The sequence below is a fragment of the Hemiscyllium ocellatum genome, chromosome 31 (assembly GCF_020745735.1).
Source record: "Hemiscyllium ocellatum isolate sHemOce1 chromosome 31, sHemOce1.pat.X.cur, whole genome shotgun sequence".
Classification (NCBI taxonomy): domain Eukaryota; kingdom Metazoa; phylum Chordata; class Chondrichthyes; order Orectolobiformes; family Hemiscylliidae; genus Hemiscyllium; species Hemiscyllium ocellatum.
Window position 1 is genome coordinate 20,471,561 of NC_083431.1, and position 25,480 is coordinate 20,497,040.

General features: G+C 39.1%; 1 protein-coding gene across 4 annotated transcripts in view; it reads right to left on the minus strand.

Moving 5' to 3' along the window:
• The window catches only part of ssh2a (slingshot protein phosphatase 2a), a 172,327-nt gene that overhangs the window by 41,755 nt on the left and 105,092 nt on the right, over nucleotides 1–25,480 (minus strand). For 3 of the 4 annotated variants that reach the window (XM_060847943.1, XM_060847942.1, XM_060847941.1), the window contains 3 exons: nucleotides 16,507–16,610; nucleotides 9,095–9,159; nucleotides 2,378–2,496 (listed from right to left, as the gene is read on the minus strand). In XM_060847943.1, the coding sequence (XP_060703926.1) occupies nucleotides 2,378–2,496; nucleotides 9,095–9,159; nucleotides 16,507–16,610 (288 nt within the window). Of the gene's footprint in view, nucleotides 1–2,377; nucleotides 2,497–9,094; nucleotides 9,160–13,915; nucleotides 14,006–16,506; nucleotides 16,611–25,480 lie in introns of those variants that run through there. The other variant, XM_060847944.1, reaches the window with a different exon arrangement.

Genomic DNA, 25,480 nt, shown 5'->3' on the forward strand with positions numbered 1-25,480 from the left:
ATTAACTAACTTCTAAGGGAAACTAGGGTTAAATCATAAACATAGCCCAGTCAGCATCAACTACCTCTGCGAACAAATTCAAAAAATGATATGGCAAAAAAAAGCATTTACTTTGCCAGGTTAAGTTTTATGAACACCTAAAAATTAGTCATTATTTTGATTTTAGCTATGGTAAAAGACATATTAAGAGAACAGCTTATTGTAAAATGATTTGTGTTTTTAAAAAAAGAACAGGCAGTAAGCTCCTTTCTCATGTTGTTTTGGCACTAATGCATTTGTTTACTTTACCATCCTGGTGACTTTTGGGTTCAAGTAGGAAATGATGCGTGAAAGTGAAAATATAGATCAGAAACTACTCCTATCCATTCAGCAAATCCTCAGCATTCCAGTTGGATAGCAATATCAGTAGCAGCAGACATTTTGTGGTATAAATACACCCACAAGTAGCCTGGCACCAGATTTCACAGTGGAATAGTTGCTTTCAAAATTAAATAAAATAAAGCTAAATATTTATAATGCAAGAAGAACAAAAGTGGGCAAACTTTCGTATGTCAAAAAAAATTAGGTATTCAGCTATAGATTCAATGTCAATAGATAAAAAGCAACTGGCTTGTCCGAGGAAATATGTGATTATTTTTTCAGTGTATTGTTCCTAATCCATAACTATTTTTATTCCGTAGTGGATCACCTTAATATTAGCTTTACCCAAAGGCCAGGCAATACAGAGATACACCAGGTCTAGACACAATTCTTTCCAAACACTGGGTTTTGAGGCATGCAGATGATGTTTGAACCAGGCACTGCAAGTATAATGTAATATACACTTTTAACATTCCATCAAATGATGTAGAATTTAGCATAATCACATGTACAATCAAGTCTGGAAACCATGTTCCTTGTAGTTAATACATAGCATTGCTAAAGAGAGCTGCAGGGCTCAGGAACAGAGTCAACACAAATAACTTAGGTTGACTGCACAAAATGAGCTCATGGAAAGTTTTATAAAAAGCTCCCAATGATCAGAGGTTATTCTTACTTCCTCCCCCAGCCACATGCTTAAACTATTTCTAATTGCACCTTGTAACAGGATGACGTTCAAGAATTACCAATCCCATCCAAGGAACTATAAAAAGAGTGTGTGTTGTCTTATTTACATAGCAACAAGCAGCCATTTATCAACATGAACCCGACAGATACGGCACTTTATATTTTCTTGGTCACAGAATTTGAAGTGTATTTAATACTGCATATTGTTCAGTTAAATTAGAAATAGCTACTGCAGGAAGATCTTTAGAACAATGTTTTCAGCCTTATGATAGAACATCATTGATTAAAGCCTATAACTGTTCACTGACAACAAAAATTTAAGTGCATAAGGTGCCTCAAGCCGTTATCACAAGACAAAGCACGCTACACTAAGATTAGTTATGTCATAAGCAACGTTTACAATTTTCTCTTATTCTTTAACACTAATATCTCTGAAGTCGGCATCATTTGATGGTGGTTTTCTGACCAAGCTTTCTGAACTTTATGAACGCAACTTAAATGCTCCAGTGCAGAGACTCAAGCCAGTTTAATCTCTTAAGGTTCTGACTTCAGACACTATTAAATGTGCTGTTTCAGTTCTGATTCTTGTAAAGCATATCTAAAGATTATTTTAGATTGGTTACATAATCTTGCATAAATGGGCTCAAATACAAGTATATTGGCAATACAAGTATACTGGAAAATAGATACTACAGCACAACAAAAACAAAATATTAAATTGCTGGTTAAAAAAAAATGATACCAGTGCTAGAATAAGTTTAAATAAACTGGGGAGAGGGCCAGAGATTCAGAGACAAGATAAACTAAACTACAATGCCAAAGGAGCAAAAACAAAATCAAAGACTCATTTCACATAATCCAAATAAATAATCTGCCTAATTAAAATTAGAATATTTGAACAGAATACCGTATTCATAAGCATTTTTAAAAATAATATCTAAATGGTCCAATAATGGCTAAAATCAAATCATTAATTCCAAAATTATGTTGACTGAAAGTATTTACCAAATCATTGAACTGTGCCACCTTCAGATAAAGCATTTAACAATAAAAATACTGCATACATGAATAAATGAAGTCTATACAAAACAAGCATTCTGTAACATAACATGGCAGTTGTTCCAGAGGGTTCAGGTATGACAAAAAGTAACAACTCCTCTTATGGTTAATTGTGTTACCTTAATCACCTCAAATGTTTGTTCTGCATTATCCGTTTCAGAATTTATTATGCCAGTCGAATGTCTTCACTATATTTAGCAACATTAAAAATTCTGTTATTACTTAGGTATGCTGGTAAAATAGCAACAGATTAAGCATGAAGTTCTCTTACCTATCCTTGAAGAAATCCATTCCCAAAACAATACTTTCCTCAGTATCTTGTCTACCATTGGTGGAAACTACCACCATGTACCGCGTCAGTTCCAGGTATGCACTTTCCAACCGTACAGCCTGGAATTATTCAAAAGAAAACTTGCTCAAAGAAGGCTGACATTTTTAAGTTTTGTTTCAACAAAACCAAATCCATTAAGTCAACTTATCCTTTCCAACATGGGGACAAATTTCCAGTATATTCATTTCAATGAACTGCTCTGAATGCAAGTCAACTGACATGCGAAATGCTTTTGGCCATCATGCCATCAATACAAATAAGTTTACAGCTATTGCTAATTATCCAGTTCATTTGTTGGATTAATCATGGTAACAGATGAAAAAAAAACAAATTAAAATGTGATTTCTGTTAAAAGTGAATCTACGTTTTGTTTACTATAACAATAAGAAACCAGAAGAATTCACAGACATGAATGGCATTGTGTACAGTTATAGTCGTAGAGATGTACAGCATGGAAACAGACCCCTCGTTCCAACTTGTCCATGCCAACCAGATATCCCAACCCAATCTAGTCCCACCTGCCAGTACCTGGCCCATATCCCTCCAAGCCCTTCCTACTCATATACCCATCCAAATGCCTCTTAAATGTTGCAATTGTACCAGCCTCCACCACATCCTCTGGCAGCTCATTCCATACACGTACCACCCTCTGCGTGAAAAGGTTGCCCCTTAGGTCTCTTTTATATCTTTCCCCTCTCACCCTAAACCTAAGCCCTCTAGTTCTGGACTCCCTGACCCCGGGGAAGAGACTTTGTCTATTTATCCTATCCATGCCCCTCATAATTTTGTAAATCTCTATAAGGTCACCCCCTCAGCATCCGATGCTCCAGGGAAAACAGGCCCAGCCTGTTCAGTCTCTCCCTGTAGCTCAAATCCTCCAACCCCAGCAACATCCTTGTAAATCTTTTCTGAACCCTTTCAGTTTCACAATATCTTCCTGATAGGAAGGAGGCCAGACTTGCATGCAATATTCCAACAGTAACCTAACCAATGTCCTGTACAGCCGCAACATGACCTCCCAACTCCTGTACTCAATACTCTGACCAATAAAGAAAAGCATACCAAACCCTTCTTCACTATCCTACCTACCTGCGACTCCACTTTCAAGGAGCTATGAACTTGCACTCTAAAGGTCCATTTGTTCAGCAACACTCCCTAGGACCTTACCATTAAGTGTATAAGTCCTGCTAAGATTTGCTTTCTCAAAATGCAGCACCTCGCATTTATCTGAATTAAACCCCATCTGCCACTTCTCAGCCCATTGGACCATCTGGTCCAGATCCTGTTGTAATCTGAGGTAACCCTCTTCGCCGTCCACTACACCTCCAATTTTGGTGTCATCTGCAAACTTACTAACTATACCTCTTATGCTCGCATCCAAATCATTTATGTAAATGATGAAAAGTAGAGGGCCCAGCACCGATCCTTGTGGCACTCTACTGATCACAGGCCTCCAGTCTGAAAAAGAACCCTCCACCGCCACCCTCTGTCTTCTACCTATGAGCCAGTTTTGTATCCAAATGGCTTCTTCTCCCTGTATTCCATGAGATCTAACCTTGCTAATCAGTGTCCCATGGGGAACCTTGTCGAACGCCTTACTAAAGTCCATATAGATCACATCTACCGCTCTGCCCTCAATCTTCTTTGTTACTTCTTTAAAAGAACTCAATCAAGTTTGAGAGACATGATTTCCCACGCACAAATCCATGTCGACTATCCCAAATCAGTCCTTACCTTTCCAAATACATGTACATCCTGTCCCTCAGGATTCCCTCCAACAACATGCCCACCACTGAGGTCAGGCCCACCGGTCAATAGTTCCCTGGCTTGTCTTTACCGCCCTTCTTAAACAGTGGCACATTTGCCAACCTCCAGCCTTCCGACACTTCACCTGTGACTATTGATGATACAAATATCTCAGCAAGAGGCCCAGCAATCACTTCCCGAGCTTCCCACAGAGTTCTCAGATACATTTCATCAGGCCCTGGGGATTTATCCACCTTTATCCATTTCAAGACATCCAGCACTTCCTCCTCTGTAATCTGGACATTTTGCAAGATGTCACCATCTATTTCCCTACAGTCTATATCTTCCATATCCTTTTCCACAGTAAACACTGATGCAAAATATTCATTTAGTATCTCCCCCATTTTCTGTGGCTCCACACAAAGGCCGCCTTACTGATCTCTGAGGGGCCCCATTCTCTCCGTAGTTACCCTTTTGTCCTTAATGTATTTGTAAAAACCCTTTGGATACACCTTATTTCTATTTGCCAAAGCAATCTCATGTCCCCATTTTGCCCTCCTGATTTCCCTAAGTATACTCCTACTTTCTTTATACTCTTAAGGATTCACTTGATCTATCCTGTCTATACCTGACATATGCTTCCTTCTTTTTCTTAAACAAATCCTCAATTTCTTTAGTTATCCAGCATTCCCTATACATACCAGCCTTCCCTTTCAACCTGACAGGAATATACTTTCTCTGGATTCTTGTTATCTCATTTCTGAAGGCTTCCCACTTTCCAGCCGTCCCTTTACCGGTGAACATCTGCCTCCAATCAGCTTTCGAAAGTTCTTGCCTAATACTGTCAAAATTGGCCTTTCTCCAGTTTAGAACTTCAACTTTTAGATCTGGTCTATCCTTTTCCATTACTCTTTTAAAATGAATAGAATTATGGTCTCTGGCAAGAAACAGCAGTGATAGATCGTGCAGCATCTTGAGTCTGCTTTGCTATTTAATAAGGCTGATCTTCAAACTCAATTCCACTTTTCCATCATCAGAACAAATATTTCATTTACTAACATTGTTCAATAAACATTGCAAGCTTAACTGAATGAAACTTTTGTAACACTGACCTGTTACAGATTACTTTTAACTGTGGTGTTGAGACTGCAAAAATAAATATGTATAGACAGAAACAACACTGGAACGGTTTATTTAAGAACTGCTGAAAAGAGACATTATATCTAAAATTTTCCATTTTAATCGAAAATGTTCCATCTTACAGTCATAAGGACAATTAGCAAGAAAACCAATTTATGGGGAGCCAATAATTATATTGTATGAGAGTACAGTGCTCATTGGTTGATGAGTGGACTCTGACTGTAGAAGTATTGTCGCTGCAAATGTATCAGTTACTGATTGATGTTAACTGCCAGATTTTTGTTTCCATTTTAAAACAGGCAGGTTGACGATTATATGCCAAGACATTAAAAACTCTTAGAAATTTTTGTAGATGCACCACAAAAAGCATCCTATCTGGATGCATCAAAGCATGGTATGGCAACTGCTTTTCCCAAGACTAAAAGAAACTACAGAGTTGTGAACACAGTCAAATCCATCATGCAAACCAGACTCCCATCCACTGACTTCATTTTTGCTTCCCATTGCATCAGGAAAGCAATCCACAGCAAAGACCTCTCCACCCGGGTATACTATCTTCCACCCTCTTTTTTCAGGCGAAGATATAAAAGTTTGTATACACGCATGAACAAATTCAATAACAGCTTCGTCCCCACTGTTATTAGATTTCTGAATGGACCTCTTTAATGTTAATGTCGATCTCTCTCTGCACCTTCTCAGCAGTAACATTGTATCCTGCACTCTGCTCTGTTACCCTGATGCATTTGTGCAGTACAATTTGCCTATAAAGCATGCAAGGCAGCACTTCACTGTACCTTGGTATGTGGCAGTTATCTATTTTGTTGACTTGAACAAGTATAAGTGGACATGTTCTGTCTGCAAGGAACAAGGTTGGGTATTAACATGTGGCTTCTAGTACATGCAATATACTAGGTGGTTTGACAATACTGTCAGCATAATTCTTCATACAAGTCAAGATTATCCACAAACAAACATTGTCCAATTGTGGAATCTCACCTAATGTTGAGCACAACGTTGTGGGTTTTGCATGTGTGAGCTGCAGACAAGTACCTCTAGTTTGGTGCAAAAACCTGGAGGAATGTGCTGTTTGATACAACCAGCCTGTTTTTGGAATGTGCAATCAAATATCTGGCATCACACAAGCACTTAAATTTCCATATCACATTACTCATTTGAGAGGCAGAACATCCTTTTGATTTGACAACAATATCCTATTGTGTCAACTACATTATTATTCTAGCAATGCTCAAGGTCTGTACTACCAGATAACTTTTGTTCTTTATTTTTCCTAGCGGTATGTGTGTCACTGGGTAAATGATAATTGGCTTCCTATCACTAACTGCCTTCGGACTAGGTGATTTGCTTGTCAACCACATTGCACGATGTCTGGAGTCAAAAATGTGCCAGAGCAGGTAAGGACAGTAAGTTTGCAAACCAGGTATGTTTTCACAACAATTTATGATGGCTGCCATGGTCATCAGTGCCAAGTCTAACTGTAGTAAATCTAGCTAATAAGAATCTAAGTTCTAAGTTCTAAGTTCTATCTGATATGGTAGCGAAAAAGTACAAAAACATGGAGACAATTTTAACAGCATAAATGAAACAGTCTCCAAAAATGTAGCACGATGTAAAATCTGTTGCAAAAAGGAAAAAAAGGGCTTTATTTAAACAATGTCCTTTTGGATCATCAGTGCTCTCCAACTACCACACAGAGGGTCTATAATGTTAGCTTCTCTCCACCCCACCTCTCCCCATTAGTGTTATACTAATTATTCCCTGCAATGTACCTAACCACCAGCAGGTGGCTTGAACTTTGCCTTTCAGCAGTTGGCTACTTGTTTCTCATGACTGTTTTGGATAAACAGCTGGCTAGGAAATGTAAGTCAGGCACGGGAAACAAGATATTCTGAGGTTCAAAATTCATATGGTTGTGTTTCTGTTTGCGGGGGTGGGGGGAATGGGCGAGTTAGAATGTATTCTCTCACCTTCCTGACGTACACCTTTAATACATTAATGTCTACAGTAGAGGCACATTTAAAAACTTGGCAAGTACATTATGAACACCTGCTCCATCACAACATGTATTAAAGTGCACTTAGTTTTCCCAGGAGCAGTGACAAAGCAAACTTCCTAAACATCCGTACAGCAACAAGCATTATTTTTAGCACTGTTACCAATGGCAACACCATTATTCTGTGCTATGTTTAAAAGAACCAGACTAATATAATTCACATTTGTGAGGACGGACATTGTGTGGAACTGAGGTGCAAGTACAAAAAGCAGTCACCTTACTTTGCATGTTTTCTACTTATCACCCTCTTGTCTCACTATAAGACATTGCTCAGCTCCAGAAGCTGTTTACTTAATCATTTAATATTATTTGTCTTGAGTCTTTTCTAGAAGATGGAAGAGAGTCCTGTTTTTAGTTGACTCAAGTATTAAAATCCTCTCCAGTTTAAACCAAGTTGCCAATCTAAAAATAGTGCTCGACAGATTTTTGATCAACAATGGAGTCAAATGTTATTGGGTCAAGGTAGAAATGTGAAGTTGAAGCCACAGTTAGATCAGACATGATCTTCATGACTGACAGAATAGCCTATTCCAGCTCCTAATACATTTGTTTGCATCCCAAAAATGCCTCAGAGTCAATTAAATGTAGTCACTGTCAACAAAGAATGAAACACAATATACAATTTTGCTTTCAACATGGACCCACAAAGAGCAAAAGATCCAATGTCTGAATAAATGATCTTCAAATCACTAATAGGGAACATGACAGAACTCCCCTATTCTCCTTCAAATTCTGCCATAATATTTTACATCTATTCAAGAGGAACCATGATATAACCATTTATTTTCAAAGGTGGCTTCGCCAACAATATTCTTCACTGTTATGCCACATTCCCTTCAATCATTTTGATAGCATAAAACCCATCACATTTCCAGTTCTCTTTAGTTCACAAGGTGGTTATTGGATGCAAAACTCTGGACAGAGAAACAAGTTTCTTCTACACTTTGTTCTTATTCCAACAGTACAATGTTATTCAGTTTTGTGCTAGAGTGGAGTGTTAGCAGAGATAACGTACCCAAATGCTCAAGTAGAGCTTGAATCCTGAACCTTCTAACTCAGCAAGAGTGCAACAATTACAGGCTGTTACCTAAAGAATTCCTCTCCCCAACATTATACGAAAATTTTTAACCCTTCCTTGATATCGAGGCGCTAGAGCATCTAGACAGTGCTTCATGTTGTTGGAAATAAAGCTATGAAACACTCTATATGGTTTTATAAGAACTAAATTAAAAGCAGCATCAATGTTTTGGACTTAATGTCTCCTGTGAAATGGGCAAATGTGTTATAAACTCAAACCTCTAAAAGTCTTGGTAGTTAGACAGACAACAGATTATTATTTGCTACAAGATTCCTTATGACGACCAACAAATGGTCGTTAATTTTGATTGCTAGGAAAGGGAAGTTCCTAAACAGATTCTCACATTTTCAGCAAACACTTTACCAAAATGGCATCCATTCAGCTGCCATAATTCTACATTACTAAAAACCATGAAATAATTCATTCTGATAGATCTTTAGTTAGGATGAAGGGCAACGGGTAGACTTGCGAATTAGTGAATCAACCCAGCATTCTTTCACAATTGTGTGTTCAATTCAAGGTTAAACACAATTTCTTACACCAAGTAAAATTTTGATTTGCTCCATTTTGATTGGCAAGGGCATCATGTGAAATGGCACAGAAATTTATATAGGTAACTCACCAATCTGATGTTGTCTTCAGGTCTAAGTAGAGTGAACATCGCTTGTAGGTGCTGTTGAAGGTCTCCTTTGAAAAAGAACAAAAAACTGAGTTGCATAAACAAAAATGAAATATATTCTGCCATTAATTTGGACCAAATATTTGTTCTAGCTACTGAATCTCTCTGATGATTCTCAAATAGTCACAGAATCACCAGAATTGTCACATGCAGTTGGTCCATCGTGTCTCACCAACTCAGTATTTTAACTTTGTATTGATGTCCTGCCTTTTACCTGCAAGCTTGCGCATTCTTTTAATTGGCACCTTATAAAATCAACACTCTTGATCAACTTGGAAAAATTAAATATCTCAAATACTGCAAATTATCATGATCTCCACAAAGTCCAAGTAGTCATCTGAGGGTGGGAGTGAAATGGCTCTCTGCCGTAGGTTGTATTTAAGGTGAAGTTGCATTATTATTTATTAATGCTGTGAATAAAGTACGACAGTGATGTGTCCATCTTCTGCATTACGTTTCTATTACTTAGTAATGTTACATGGAATCGGTGAACCTTTTGATCAACCAGAATATTTGATCAACCGGCAAACCTCTACTGCCATAAAAGGTTTATTGTCTTAAATATGCATCCAATGTCCTCTTGAATGCCTCAGTTGAAGGTGGCCTCACATTCCCAGTCAGTACATTCCATACCCTAACCATCCACAAAGTAATTTTTCTGACCTTTTACCTTTGTTTTGCAAAACACACTAGTCATCAACCCCTCACGATTGTGAAAACTTTTATTATATCTCCTCTTAACCTTCTCCTTTCTAAGAAAATAATTTCCAACTAAGATGCTGAATTCCTGGAACCATTTGCATAAACCTCGACTATGCACTCTAAGGCAGGCACATTCCTCCCTCTGGTGACCTAACTAGATACAGTACTGTAGCTGAAGTCTAATGAGTTCATTATAACTTATAGAAGGTCATCATTAATTCTCTGTTCTTGCAGTCAAAGGAGGAGAGAGGCACAGAGAGAGAGAGAGAGAGAGAGAGGCAGAGAGAGAGAGAGAGAGAGAGAGAGAGAGAGAGAGAGGCACAGAGAGAGAGAGAGGCACAGAGAGAGAGAGGCACAGAGAGAGAGAGGCACAGAGAGAGAGAGGCACAGAGAGAGAGAGGCACAGAGAGAGAGAGGAACAGAGAGAGAGAGGAACAGAGAGAGAGAGGCACAGAGAGAGAGAGGCACAGAGAGAGAGAGGAACAGAGAGAGAGAGGAACAGAGAGAGAGAGGAACAGAGAGAGAGAGGAACAGAGAGAGAGAGGCACAGAGAGAGAGAGGCACAGAGAGAGAGAGGCACAGAGAGAGAGAGGCACAGAGAGAGAGAGGCACAGAGAGAGAGAGGCACAGAGAGAGAGAGGCACAGAGAGAGAGAGAGGCAGAGAGAGAGAGAGGCAGAGAGAGAGAGAGAGAGAGAGGCACAGAGAGAGAGAGGCACAGAGAATGATAACCTTAGCAAATGAAAGAACACTGGCTGAGGAAAGAATAGCAGAAATGCAATCTTCTTTCATTCTTGCTGAAAATCATAGGTGCAACAGGATATATAATTATACAATTAGAAATACAATCTTGTGTAGGGTTATAGAACAAGGTTATATACCTTGGAGTTCAGGTATATAATTCTTTGAAGTTTGTATCACATACAGACAGAGTGCTTTAGAAGGCATTCATCAGCACATTCACTTTCAATGCTCAGTAAAGGAGATGGGACATTATGTTGAGGTTGTACAAGACCTCTTCTGGAGTACTTGCCCAGTTCTGATCTCTGTTTTAGAAATGTCATTACTAAGTTGGAGAGGGTTCAGAAGTGATTTACTCAGATGCTGCTGGAAATGGAAGGTTTGAGTTATGCAGGGAGGCTGGAGAGGCTGGGACATATTTCGTTGGAGCATAGGATGTTGAGGGGTGACCTTTTTGAGCTTTAGAAAACCATGAGGCAAAGATAAGGTGTCTGGCAGATGTCTTTTCCTTATGGCGAGGCATTCCAAGACTTGGGGGCATATCTTTAAAAGGTGAGAAGAGAAAGAGTTTTAAAAAATACATAAAAGGGACAATTATTTGCTTAAAACACAGTAGTTCATTTTGAATGAACTTCCAGAAGTACTAGTGAATGCAGTTATAGTTATAACGTTTAAAAGAAAAAAATCTGGATAAGTCCACGAATAGGAAAGGTTTGGAGGGATATGGACCAGAAGCAGGCAGATGGGGACTAGTAACATTTGGGATTATGGTCAACATGGATTGGTTGGACTAAGTGTCTGTTTCCATGCTGCTTGACTATGATTCTCCAACCTTTTCTGTCAAAATGATGAAGTAGTTTACTTTAGTGGTCCATAACTTTTATACAAGCAGTAAAATTATTAAAGTTGAACTCCTTTAACAAGGCAATAGTAAACAGAGAAGCAATTCTATGAGTACACTGCAAATCATTACAAAGTGGTTTAGTCAACAAGACAAAAAAATTGCGACTTTTGCCTCCAGTAAACCAGTCATTTCCGTACATCTTATGAAATTTTAAATTCATTGTTGAATGTAAACTTTTACATTTGCAGTAAAATAAATATAAATTTAACTATACCTTTGCCCTGTTGTTTATTTTTTGAAACGGTCATTGAAGGATTCATGTTGTAATAGAATCTACGGTTCAAAGCTGTATTTCACTTAGACCGTTACCAAAAAAGAAAAGAGCATGGCTTAGTGGTATTGTCACTTGACTATTAATGCAGAAACCCTGAATAATGTTCTGGGGATTTGGGTTCGAATCCCGCCACAGCAGATGGTGGAATTTGAATTCAATAAAAATTTAAGATGACCATGGAACTATTGTTCATTGTTGGAAAAACCCACCTGGTACACTAATGTTGTTTAGGGAAGGATATCTGCTATCCTCACCTGGTCTGGCCTACATGTAACTCCAGAGCCAATGCAATGTGTGACTCTCAACTGCCCTCTGAATTGGCTGAGCAAGCCACTCAGTTGTATCAAATGGCTAGGAAGTCAAGAAATGAGACCAGATAGACCAGGTGACATCGACCTTGGAACCGGAAAAGACAATGGCAAAAATACAAACAGCCCTGTCGACCAAGCAAAGTCCTCCTTACCAACACCTGGGGGATAGTGCTGAAACTGGGAGAGCTGTCTCACAGACTAGCCCAGCAACTGACTGACAGTCATTCTTATGGAATGACAGCTAACACCCCAGACACCACCATTACCATCCTTGGATACGTCCTGCCCCATCGGCAGGGCAGACCCAGCAGAGGTGGTGACAGTGGTATACAGTCGGGAAGGGATTGCACTGGGAATCATGGACATCAACTCCGGATCCCACATTTAACATGGGGGAGGAAATCTTACTGATTATCATGTATGATCCTCCTTTGGCTGATGAATCTGCACTCGTCCCTGTTGGAGGACACGGAGGAAACACTGAGGGTGGCAAGGGCACAAAATGTCTTTTGCGTGGAGAATTTCAATGCCCACCATCAAGAGTGGCCCAGCATCAGGACTACTGATCAAGCTAGTCAGGTCCAAAAGGATAGAACTGCTAGACTGGTCTGTGGCAGGTCGTGAAGGAACCAACAAGAGGAAAAAAATATACTTAACCTCATCCTTACTAATCTGCCGGCTGCAGAAATATTTGTCTGTGATAGTATAAGTAAAAGTCACCACCGCACTGCCCTTGTGGAGATGAAGTCTCGCCTTCACATCGAGGATAATCTCCATCACGTTGTGTAACACTATAACAGTGCTAAATGGGACAGTCTTTGAACCGATCTAGCAGCTCGAGACTGGGCATCCATGAGGCACTGTGGGCCATCAACAGCAGAACTGTACTCTAGCACAATCTGCAATCTCATGGCCTGGCATATTCCCCACTCACTCAACTATTACCATCAAGCCAGGGGATCAACCATGGGTTCAGTGGAGAGTGAAGGAGGGCATGCCAGGAGCAGCATCAGTCATACCTAAACTGAGGTGTCAACCTGGTGAAGCTACCAAACAGGACTACTTGTATGCCGAATGGCATAAACAACAAATGATAGACAGAACTAAGTGACCCCACAACCAACAGATCAAATCGGAGCTCTAGTCCTTCCATGGTGGTCGACAACAGAGGAGGCTCCACAAATACCCCCATCCTCAAGGATGGAGGAGCGCAGCACATCAGTGCAATAGAGCAGGCGGATGCATTCGCGACAATATTTAGTCAGAAGTGTCTAGTGGATGATTCATCTGTGGCTCCTCCAGTGGTTCCCCAGCATTACAGATACCAGTCTCCACATGATATCAAGAAACACCTGGAGACACTAGATACTGTAAGGCAATGAGCCCTGATACCATTCCAGCAATAGTACTGAAGACGTTCTCCAGTCAAGCTCTTCCAGTACAGTTACAACACTGGCATCTACCCGAAAATGTGGAAAACTGCCCAAGTATGTCCTGTATACAAAAAGCAGGACAAATCCAACCTGGCCAATTAGCACCCAGTCTACTCTCCACCATCAGGAAAGCGATGGAAGGTGTCATCAACAGTGCTGTCAAGCAGTATCACTGGGCTCAGTGATGCCCAGTTTGGGTTTCGCCAGGGTCACTCAGCTCCTGATCTCAACACAGCCTTGGTTCAAACATGGACAAAAAGAACTGAATTCCAGAGGGGAGGTCAGAGAGTGACGCCCTTGACATCAAGGCCACATTTGACCAAGTATGGCATCGAGGAGCCCCGGCAAAACTGCAATCAATAGGTATCAGGGGAAAACACTCCACTGGTTAGAGTCATACCTGACACAAAGGAAGTCGGTTGTGGTTGTGGAGGGTCAGTCAGCTCAGCTCCAGGACATCTCTGCAGGACTCCCTCAGGTTAGTGTCCTAGGCTCAGCTGTTTCATCAATGGCCTTCCCTCTGTTATAAGGTCAGAAGCGGGAATGTTTGCTGATGATTGCACAGTATTCAACAACATTTGCGACGCCTCAAATACTGAAGCAGTCCATGCTCAGTTGCAACAAAATCTGGACAATATCCAGCCTTGGGCTGACAAGTGGCAAAAACACCAGAAAATGACCATCACCAATAAGAGACACTCTAACCACCAACCCTTGACATTCAACAGTATTACCATCACTGAAACCCCACTGTTAACATCCTTGGGGTTACCATCGACCAGAAACTCAACTGGACTCCCCACATAAACTCAGTGGCTACACGCGCAGGTTGGAGGCTAGGGATATTGTGGCAAAACAGCAACTTCTAAACCCAACAACACTTCCATCTAGAAGGACAAGGACAACAGGCACTTCGGAACACTACTTGCAAGTTCCCTTCCAAGCCACTCACCACCTTGACTTGGAAATATACTGCCGCTCCTTCACAGTCGTTGAGTCAAAATCCTGGAAGTCCCTCCCTCCTGACATTGTGGATAAACCCACAGCAAGTGGACTGCAGCGATTCAACAAGGCAGCTCACCACCACCCTCTCAAGGGCAAATAGGAATGGGTTATCAATGCTGGCCAGCCAGTGATGCCAAAGTTCCACAAAATGAATTTAAAGAAGTAAACCTTAAAGGAAAGTTGCTTTTTCAGTTTCCAAGGCAACTGGACCCAGAACTTAAAATTTCTAGAGGGACAGAAGCTGTTTGAAACCATTAAAACTTTCAAACTTGGTAATAGATTATAATCCTGTTATACAGTGCAGGCAAGAAGAAAAAGACAGACTAGATCTAGAAACCAAGAATAAGCAAATAGACTGCTCTGCAACTGCTTACTTGAACGTAACATTGGTAGAGCTACATCTTCCACTGATGTAGTTTTACAGACGTGACATTTTTGGCAAAGACATGCCTGTGGAATTTGGGTTGATTGTCAACTATTGTCGGCTAATATTACGTGCCAGGCTAGTTCTGAAGAGGAGCTGAAATTCTTTGCAAAAAATACAGTTTGAAGGACTTTTGTGACTGAGACTAATGTTATGCTGAGTGACCTGTTGTGCCAATTTACAAGACCTGTCTTAGATGCATCTGCTGTTTAATCTGTAGTGTAGAATTCATGATCAGCAGCAGTTTTCCTGTTAATTCACAGTTAACATCTGTTGATTCTAGGATGAGAGTACAGTACCCAAAGTAATTTCTAGCTTATGTTGCTCTGTTGTTCAGTAAAAAAAATTCTGTTTAAACTGCAATCACTTGGCTCAATTTTGTTTTAGAAGCAAATGACAGGGATCTTTAAATATCCCAAGTCAGTTTCAAGTGTCTACTGAAGTCACAACAACGTGAACAGAAAATAATTCTTTATACTTCACATCAAATTTCACAATGTAATATTTCAATACTTTACATACCAACAAATACATGATAAACAGAAGAAAGAGCCTATACCAGCATGTTGATTACTTTCATTTCTTCAATTAAAGATTTAGTGTTTGACAAAAGGTCATGACTGCAATGAGTGCCTCTTCATCTGACATTTATTTCTGAAGTTCAATAGAAGGATAGAAAATGGACCACGTAAAAGTGAATCTAATGCTCCTATTTATGTTACACAAGTCATAAAAAAACTTTGATGAAACCCTACATGTTTTAATATTTAATAGAAATATTAGACTACTGTTGAAATTAGACTACAATATGCATTAGACTACCTGATAAGAGACAACATGCAGATTTCTACTGTTATTGGATATGACGTGATATTATTACAAGGTACATTGCCACAGTGCAAATTACATCATTGAACTGACCACAACTTGTTGCGAAGTCATAAAAACCCTTTCAAAGAAATATTGTTGAGCAATGCAAATGTTGGTTTCCCAAGATGACGGAGTCAGGCATGAAATCTTGCAAGCTATCAAGTCTTACATGTGGCTATTGCTAAAGCATTTGAACTGAAGTGAAAATTCTCACCCGTGTCCTGAAACTTGAAACTGAAAAAAGGAAGTTAGCTGTACTTCTGTTCTAAGAATTACAGCTGTTCCAGTATTCATCCTTCTAATAGCTTAGTTCCCCATCATGAGATGGCTTAATATATACTCCCATGCTCATTATTATTAATAAATAACCATGGTCCAGCTTTGTTAAATCTAGACGCTAACAGACATGGTAGCATCAATAACAATTTGTCAACAAGAATGCTGAGAAAGTTACTGAGTGTAGAACAGGGCTAATCCACACCAGATGAAATGAACACAAAACTGCATTAGGATCACGCAGAAGAGAAAATAATGGGCATTGGTGTGAACATACAAGAAACAGGGGGTACATGAATCCATTGAGTGACTATTAAAAAAATCTTAACATATTGATTTGCACTTTTTACTTAAATTCAGCGTTGCTACAATTTTATGTCAAAAGTTAACTATTTCTCCTTTTGTATGGCACTTACCTGCATGTTTATTGCGTTGGTGATTGATTCTGGGTGCAGTTGAGCCATTACCTCGAGGCAAGAATAGAGCAGCTCCTTTGACAGTCAGGAAACTCTCATTAATGCTGTGAAAAAGAAAAAACTAATTTAAGTAAAGCAAACCAAAATATAGAATACTGCAGCAAATGATCCATCCCATTCTAAAGCACAATCATCACAAGTAATTAGATATAAAGGAGGAATGTCACATTAACTGGTTAGAGAATTTAAGATGTACACAAAACAAAACTTCTCTACTTCAAAATGCAGACGCGGTGAACTGTGTACACCTCCTTCATTAACATTGCAAACAAGTCCTCGTTTTGGGATACATCAGAAAACACAAAATAATAAAGAAAAGGACATTTAAACGACTATCTCGCCTCAATTGTATGAAGCGCTGCTTAGCAATTTTAATCTTGACTTTGCTAGGCTGTGGCAGAGGTAGACGTCTCTGAATAAGGTGGGACTTGAACCCAGGCCTCCCGGTTCAGAGGTACTGATACTACCACATCACAAGAGCTTCAATTTCAAATTTCACCATCTACAATGGTGGGATTCAAAGATGACTCCAGAATGTTAGCCTGTGGCCCAGAGTGATCATATCACCACGACCTACCCATTCACCAAAACATCCGGTTAAGATTATTGATTTGCAGTTTTAGGTTCACTAAAATTAGTTTAGTTTAGAGATTACAATTTCATAGAGTCATGGACACGTACAGCACGGAAACAGACCCTTCGGTCCAACTCACCCGTGCCGACCAGATATCCGAACCTAATCCAGTCCCATTTGCCAGTAATTGGCCAATACGCCTTTAAACCCTTCCTCTATTCATATCCTGATTCCTGATGAAGAGGTTTTGCCCAAAATGGTCGATTCTTCTGCTCCTTGAATGCTGCCTGACCTGCTGTGCTTTTCCAGCGCCACATTCTCAACTCTAAACTGCAGTGCTCACTTTTGCCTTGCCTATTCATATACCTATCCGGATGACTTTTAAATGCTGCAACTGTACCATCCTCCACCACTTCCTCTAGCAGGTCACTCCATACACGCAAGAAGTTGCCCCTTAGGTTCCTTTTATATCTTTCTCCTCTCATGCTAAACCTATCCCTTCTAGTTCTGGACTCCCTCACTCCCCGGGAACAGGAAAACACTCTTTTGGGATGGAAGAACTATATACACCCAAATGTTACCCCTGATATCCTGAAGTACTTCACAGGTTCACAACACAAAAATCCATGCACTGGAATGTTAAGATGAGTGACCAGAAGCGGACTAACATCAAAAACTGATCTCAACAGATTAGTAAGAAATTGAAGTTCAATAGTTTAACACACTATTAATTCAATGTAATAAAGGATTTAAGCTACTGGCTTTGTTATTTGATAACTGACATTAATTCAGTTGAAAGATGAGCAGCAATGATGGGCTTCAGTCATATGACAGTGCACAATTAAATACACAGTCTTTAATCCACCAGGTAGGCAAGAGATTAAAAAGCTGATCAAGTTTAACTCTAATGTTATGAGCATGTCCAGTGGTCCAACTTCTTGCTAACATCTGGCTTTAGGGTAAATAATGAACCTGAAAGCAGGGAAATAAATGCAAATCCAAGGTGCATGTTGACATTTTGCAAACTCAATTCTTAAGGCATATGTGCAACATTCTAAAGCCTTTTCAGTCTTGTCAATGGTAAAAATCATTAAGTATTTAATTAATAGGCAATGTGACGATATCTTGAACTAAATGCCCATTGCTCCATTTGAAACAGTTCAGGAATCTCTACTGGATGTACGTTTTATGTAAATCAGGACGAATCTTTGAAGGGTTTACATTTTCAAATATAGAAAAATTTACCTATGAGATGAGATGTTTAGATGCATTTTAAGCTTGAATGGAATGTCTTGCAAAGAATCATAGAATCCCTAGTGTGGAGACAAGCCATTTGGCCCTTCAAGTTCATACCAATCCTCCGAGATGGAAGAATGGAGGCTGGAACACATTTTTAAAAATGCCTACAGTTAAAATTTCAACAGGCTGTTTCAGAAGAGAGAAAAAAAAGGACAAAAGGCAAAACATCTGTTGGAGCATTTACCCTCCAAACCATTTGTATGCAAGAAATCAGCCCAATTATATGATAAAATTATATTATGAAATGCCTCAGTTGCAACTTAAAGTTGTCACAGAAATTAATTGGAATTTTAAAACAATACTGAAAATGTCCAGACTAAAGTAGCAGAGGTTCCTAGATTAAAAGGAATTCCTTGGCGGGATTAGAAAGGAATTTGATAGAGAACTGTTTCACATTGTTCCAGAAGTAAACCCTCTCCTCCCACCAACCACGAATGCCAATTACAGTGGCAAAGTTAAAAAAAATCACAACGCCAGGTTACAGTCCAACAGGTCCATTTGGAAGTACTAACTTTCACAGTGCTGCTCCTGAGAAAGTTTGGAATTCTAAATAAAACTGTTGAACTATAATCAGTGTGATTTTTAACTCTGTTCAGCCCAGTCCAACACTAGCACCTCCACATCATAACTACAGTAACAACAGACGGGACAGATTATTGAGTAATAAAACTATCCCTTAGTATTTATCACACAAAATTTCAAGATAAATGCAAGCTCAGTCTATGGCATTTCCTGGCAACAGCAAAGAATGTACCAGCCCCCACATTTTTGAAACTGCTTCATGAAAGCAACTACAATACATATAATGTCATGTAGAAAGTTAGAATCTCTGGGGCAAGTTATGCAACTTGTACCAACGCTTCAAATTTGGTGTTACAAAATGTAACTTTGACCATAAACTGTCACAAAATTTTAATTCTCTCCAAATCTTATAAACATGTCCTTTTGAAAGGAGCTCTGAAATGAATTGCAACAGACTAACAAATTGCAAGTTTTCATCTGTGCTCATGATCACAAATCCAATGACTCCCAGTGTTTCTGAAATGAATAGAATTTTGAACAGCCTTCGAAAAATATTAGTTTTCTTTTTAAAAAGAAAAGAAAATTGATCCAATACGATTGCTAAAGTAAGAAAAACCTAAATGCATTCAATATCCTGTAGAAGTTACTTAAAAAGGATAAGCTGTTTTATACTGGCTTCCTACCATATCACAAATAATAATCCGATGCAGACTGCGTAGTCCTATGAACATCAGGATTTCTACCTTCTGAGATTTGAATTGGAACCATCTGCTGGTTTGGGCCCAACGCGTTTAATAAAGCTTTGATAATGATCAAAGAGTGATTGATAAAACAGTATCCTTTAGTAACGATATAAGGACTCCCTCTCCAATGATGATTTACAACAAAGCCCCAAAGGACTGCTTCTTACAATGTCCAAGAAGGGCTCATGCCCGAAACGTCATTCCTGAAGGGCTCATGCCCGAAACTTCGATTCTCCTGCTCTTCCGATGCTGCCTGACCTGCTGCGCTTTTCCAGCAAGACATTTTCAGCTCACTTCCAGAGCAAGTGATTGATGTTGGTACAGTTACAACGTACTTTGCCAGATGTTTTTTAAAGAGGAACAAGAAAGGTTTAGAGGGATATGGGCCAAGCATAGGCACGTAGGACTAGTTTAGTTTGGGATTATGGTTGGCAAGAACTGGTTGGTCCAAAAGGTCTGTTTTCATGCTAGATGACTCTATAACCCTCCTAACTTGCAGTACACAAAACTAAATGCAATACTCAAGCTGAGGTCAGATAACGGCTCTGCATCAATGAAGCTGCAGATCCTCATGGTTTTATTTCAACTTGCCTTGAATAGAAGTCCTGTACATGAATACCTCGAGCATTTTGCTCCTCTACAGCTCCTCTCTTCAATAATATAGGAGAAAGGGCCAGCTCTACTTTCTTTACACGGAGAATATTGTTGAAACTATTCAATTGAAGCTACCCTGCAGTGAAATGCAATGCAAAATAATTTTGCAATGCTTTCTATCTTTTGTGTTGAAAAAGAATGAGGTAGCAAGATGCATTAATAAACCTCTATTTAATTAGGAAAACAAAGCTGTGAAGGCTATAGGTGCAGTGGTCATTGCCTTGTGTACTTTAGAAGTCTGCACTGTTGTACAAAGAACAAATTATTAACAAAAATTTCAAATATATTTCAAAAATATTTTTGTTATAAATAGTAGAAAGGACAGCAATTCAAATAAAGACTTAATGAACTTCCTCATTGTGTACAATATAAAGAAGTGGGTCAACCTGGAATGCTTTTCTTGATTCTTCATGATAATATTTCAAAGTGCCCTCTTGTTGTGGAATGTACCAGAGAAAGAGCAAGAGAGGGACAGGGAAAAACAGACTAGTACAGAAATTCTTGGCAAATCAATGAGAAAGAACCAAATTAATCTTGACAATTAAAGTACATGCTAGTTTTATTACAAATTGATAGAGCAGTCATGTTTGACAAGACATTCATTCTTCTCCTTACCCACACCCAGTAGTTAAGTACAAAGTTCTCTTTGTCATGCGTATGCTACTAAATGTATTCTTACTTATTTTCCTCTGTACTCCATACTTCAAAATTAAATAGCATCTTCCAAATCAGAATTGGAACGAGGATAATGCAAGCACGATAGCATTAAAATTTTTTGTTTCACGTTGTCGTCAATTAACGGGAAAAAGAAAGCCGTACCAAAATGTTGACTTCAATTTGCTACTCCATGAATTCAGAGGTTCAAATTACGCACAGCTCTGGAATAAACTCCAGTACTCCTGCTTGATTATGCAGCCTAAATCCAAATTTAGAAGGAAGAACTAAGTGCCCATCAATTGTATTAAAAATTTAATGGCAAATTTAACATATTACATAGTGATGTATTAAATAGGTATTTGGTACATTTCCTATGATGCTGTAAAGAAAAGCAAGCTTTACACAGACTAACTGGATACTTCACATGTTTGCAAACTGAAGAGATCCCTGCCACTTCTTGAAGTCCACTCTCAACACATTACCAAACTACTGTACCCACCAAAGGCATGAGGAAAAAATACTTGAATTCTAAGAGCCCATCTACAATACTTTATAAATAAAGTGTGTCTCTTTTCTCATAGTCCTATTTGACTCAAATTTCCACAGGCATGTGTAGATTTAACAACATATCACAAATTCCAGTGGAACCATGCTTATTGGAATTGGAACAATATAACTTGTGAAAAGAATTTTAAGAAGTCTCATTATGTGCAATTTCTCAAAAAGAATGAAGTACCTTTTAAAGATAAATTTTTAAACCACTAATATGACAAATTTCATCACAAAGTACTCAATTATGACTTAAAAATTATGCACACACTTATTTTCATATTGTGAGTACAACATGTACATCATCGACACCACCAACTACTGGCTCAAAATGGAGAGGATCGCCAAGAATATCGCGCATATCGACACAAATGTCAAGTTTCTACAGAAATGCAAGAAAGCAGGAAAGATCCCAAAGGATTACGAATCACAAACCCACTCAAGTCGACTTACAACACAAAGACATACCAGCAATTTAGGTTTGTTCTAAATTCTGTCTTATGATCCTGCCCCACTAGTTACCTGATGAAGGTAATACTTCCAAATAATCCTGCTGGACTATAACCTGGTGTATGATTTTTAACCATTTTCCCATTGTTAAATCTATTTACCTAATTTACATGGAATTACAGCGTTTAAATGGTCATGATTTTACATTAAGATGTGTTTCTCGTTCCGTTATGATTTTTGATGAAAACAGCATTTTATTCTATAATGTCCAAAAATGTGTCAATAATGTAATATGTCAAATTCATTAAACTTTCCAATTACTGATTTGGTCTGTGAAGTGATATAGTAACTGAATGATGACATAAAAAAAAACTGACAGAAAAACTTCTTTATGCCAAATATTTTGGTATGCTAAAGTCTAAAGAAAAGATTTAACAAATAAAAAAGGTCCATTGTCTGTGTACGTAAAACATTTTGCAAAGATGGCACAGTGGTTCAGTGGTTAGCACTGCTGCTTCATAGCACCAGGGTCCCAGGTTTGATTCCAGCCTCGGGTGACTGTCTGTGTGGAGTTTACACATTCTCCCCGTGTCTGCGTAGGTTTCCTCCCACAGTCCAAAGATGTGCAAGTCAGGTAAATTGGCCATACTAAATTGTCCATAGCGTTAGGTGCATTAGTCAGAGGGGAAATCAGTCTGGGTGGGTTACTTTTCGGAGAGTCGGTGTGGACTGATTGGGCCGAAGGGCCTGTTCTAACATCGTGGGGAATCTAATCATAATCAAGCTATTAACACTTTGGGTTTCATATAGAAGTACAGACAATAACAAAGAGGTCATTATAAATTTGTGCAGGACAATGATCAAGTCAAAGCTAGAGCACCATGTGCAGTCTTGGGTGCCCAATTTCCCTACTGAGGAATTAGTGACAAGGGGTCATCAATTCCCTAAGAGTGACAAAAGAACTTGAGAGAAATGACTCTATGCAGAAAGTGTAACAAATACTTTGCCATGCCAAATGTTTTCAGAAGTTGTTGTGTGCTGTGAGAAGAACAGATAAACACTTGTCGATAATGTCACAGTTTTAGGGTGAAAGCTAGGCAATGTGTTTTGCATTAGTCGAGAAATGAACGGACGTGGACAAGTTAGGGCAACTGGGCTCCTGCTGTGCTGTTAACAGCAATTGTTGCATTCAGCTCTAGGGCAGTCTAGCAATGTGATTTTACTCTGATTATTCGCAGCTAGAATTAAGCTATGAAGTGGGAGGAGGAAACAAAAACTGTGTTTATGCCACCAATTTGACATAACAGCAACGAAGTGGGAGGAGTGACACAAAATGGGAACTCGATTGTCTATTAGGCAGGGAAGCTACTCTTGTACCACTTTTACCATGAGGTCCAAATGAATGATAACAGAAAAGTAAACTTGCTGAATTTATTATGATTATTGATATGGTGTTTTCCTACTGTTCTGGTCTCTTTCCACTTAATACTTTTGTTGAAGGAGGAATACATTGGGATTTATTAGAAAGGAACATTTCTTCAATGTTTTGTGATATTGTGATACTGACAATTATACAATGTTAAAAATCACAACACCAGGTTATAGTCCAACAGGTTTAATTGGAAGCACACTAGCTTTCATAGCGACGCTCCTTCATCAGGTGGTAGTAGAAGGCTCAATCCTAACGCACAGAATTTATAGCTAAAATTTACAGTGTGATGTAACTGAAATTATACATTGAAAAATTGATTGTTAAGCCTTTCATCTGTTAGAACACAGTAATAGTTTCACTTCTTTCATGTGTAAATCCCACAAAACCTTGTTTTTTTTAAAAAAGTTGCATTCTCAGGTTAGCTGTTAACACTAGTGATAGCTAGACAATATGCTGAAGGCGTTGGCCACCTGTTTTCTCTGTCAATGCCATAATGTTTATATTGATTCTAATCTAAAAGGTGAGATAACGGAGTTCTACATGAATGCATGCAGTTATTGAGCAAAGTACAATGTAACCCTATAAGTACAAATTCACTCCACAAAACGTGTGGGTGTGTGTGTGAGAAAGTATGAGTGTGTAGCGAGTGCAGAGTATCTCAAGTCTGTGAGGGGATGCATGTGGGAGTGTGTGTCTGCGTGTATGTGTGTCCGTATGTATAGGAGTCCTGTGTGTGAGAGAGAGTGCGTGTGAGTGTGTGTATAGTGCAATGGTTGGTCACCTGTAATGTGACATGAACCCAAGGTCCCAGTTGAAACCCTCCCTATGGGTACCGAACTTAGCTATCGGCCTCTGCTCAGCCACTTTTCTCTGCTGCCTGTCCCGAAGTCCACCTTGGAGGATAGTCACCCGAAGGTCCGAGGCTGAATGTCCTGGACCACACATACACACAGACGCACACACAGACACCCACACTCCACATGCACCCCCTCAGACTTAAGACACTCTGCACTCACCACACACAGACCTCAACCTAGACAGACAAAGACCCTTGTGGGGTGAATTTGTACTTGCAGGGTTACATTGTACTTTCCTCAATAACTGCATGCATGTAGAATACGGAGCTCAAAAAATGCATGAATTTATGTAAAACTCCGTTATCTCGCTTTTTAGGTTAGAATCACTCTAAACATTATGGCATAGAGAACACAGGGGGCCAACACCTTCAACATATTGTCAACAGCTAATGAGAGAATGCAACTTTTTAAAAAAGGTTTGTGATTTACACATGAAAGAAGTGAGACTATATTCTAACAGATGAAAGGCTTAACAGACAATTTTTCAATGTATAATTTCAGTTACATCACACTGTAAATTTTTGCTATAAATTCTGTGCGTTAGGATTGAGCCCTCCACTACCACCTGATGAAGGAGTGTCGCACCGAAGGCTAGTGTGCTTCCAATTAAACCTGTTGGACGATAACCTGGTGTTGTGTGATTTTTAACTTTGTACACCCCAGTCCAACACCGGCATCTCCAAATCATGACAATTATACATGCATGTTGGGGACTGGATACAAGATTGTATTTATAATACTGTCTGATCAGTTCACCAGTGATCATACACATTGGTAGTTTTATTGAACTCTAAAGCAAATAAACAAACATTTCATTCTTTATCAAAATATTTAACACTGCAATGTTCATCAGGATGCCAGCCTTCGGAAAATAATCAAGTAAAAAGGGAGTTCATACCTCAGAAACTCAACTTTTCACAATGCATTTCACTAACTGCTTCTAATACTTATTTATGCAAAAATGTTTCCCCTAGTGCGAGTTGCTGGTTTAAAAAGATTTTCATATTGTTGGAAACCAGATGGTTTGGGGTTTTATTCATTTAAAAGATATCTGACCTGTTTGTTCAGCTCAAAAGCACAGAACTACACTGTTTGACAAAAGAAAACATTCTGCTTAGGCTCTCTTCTTTCACATTCATCTGAATTGAAGAAACAAAAATTCAATTTGTAGTCCATA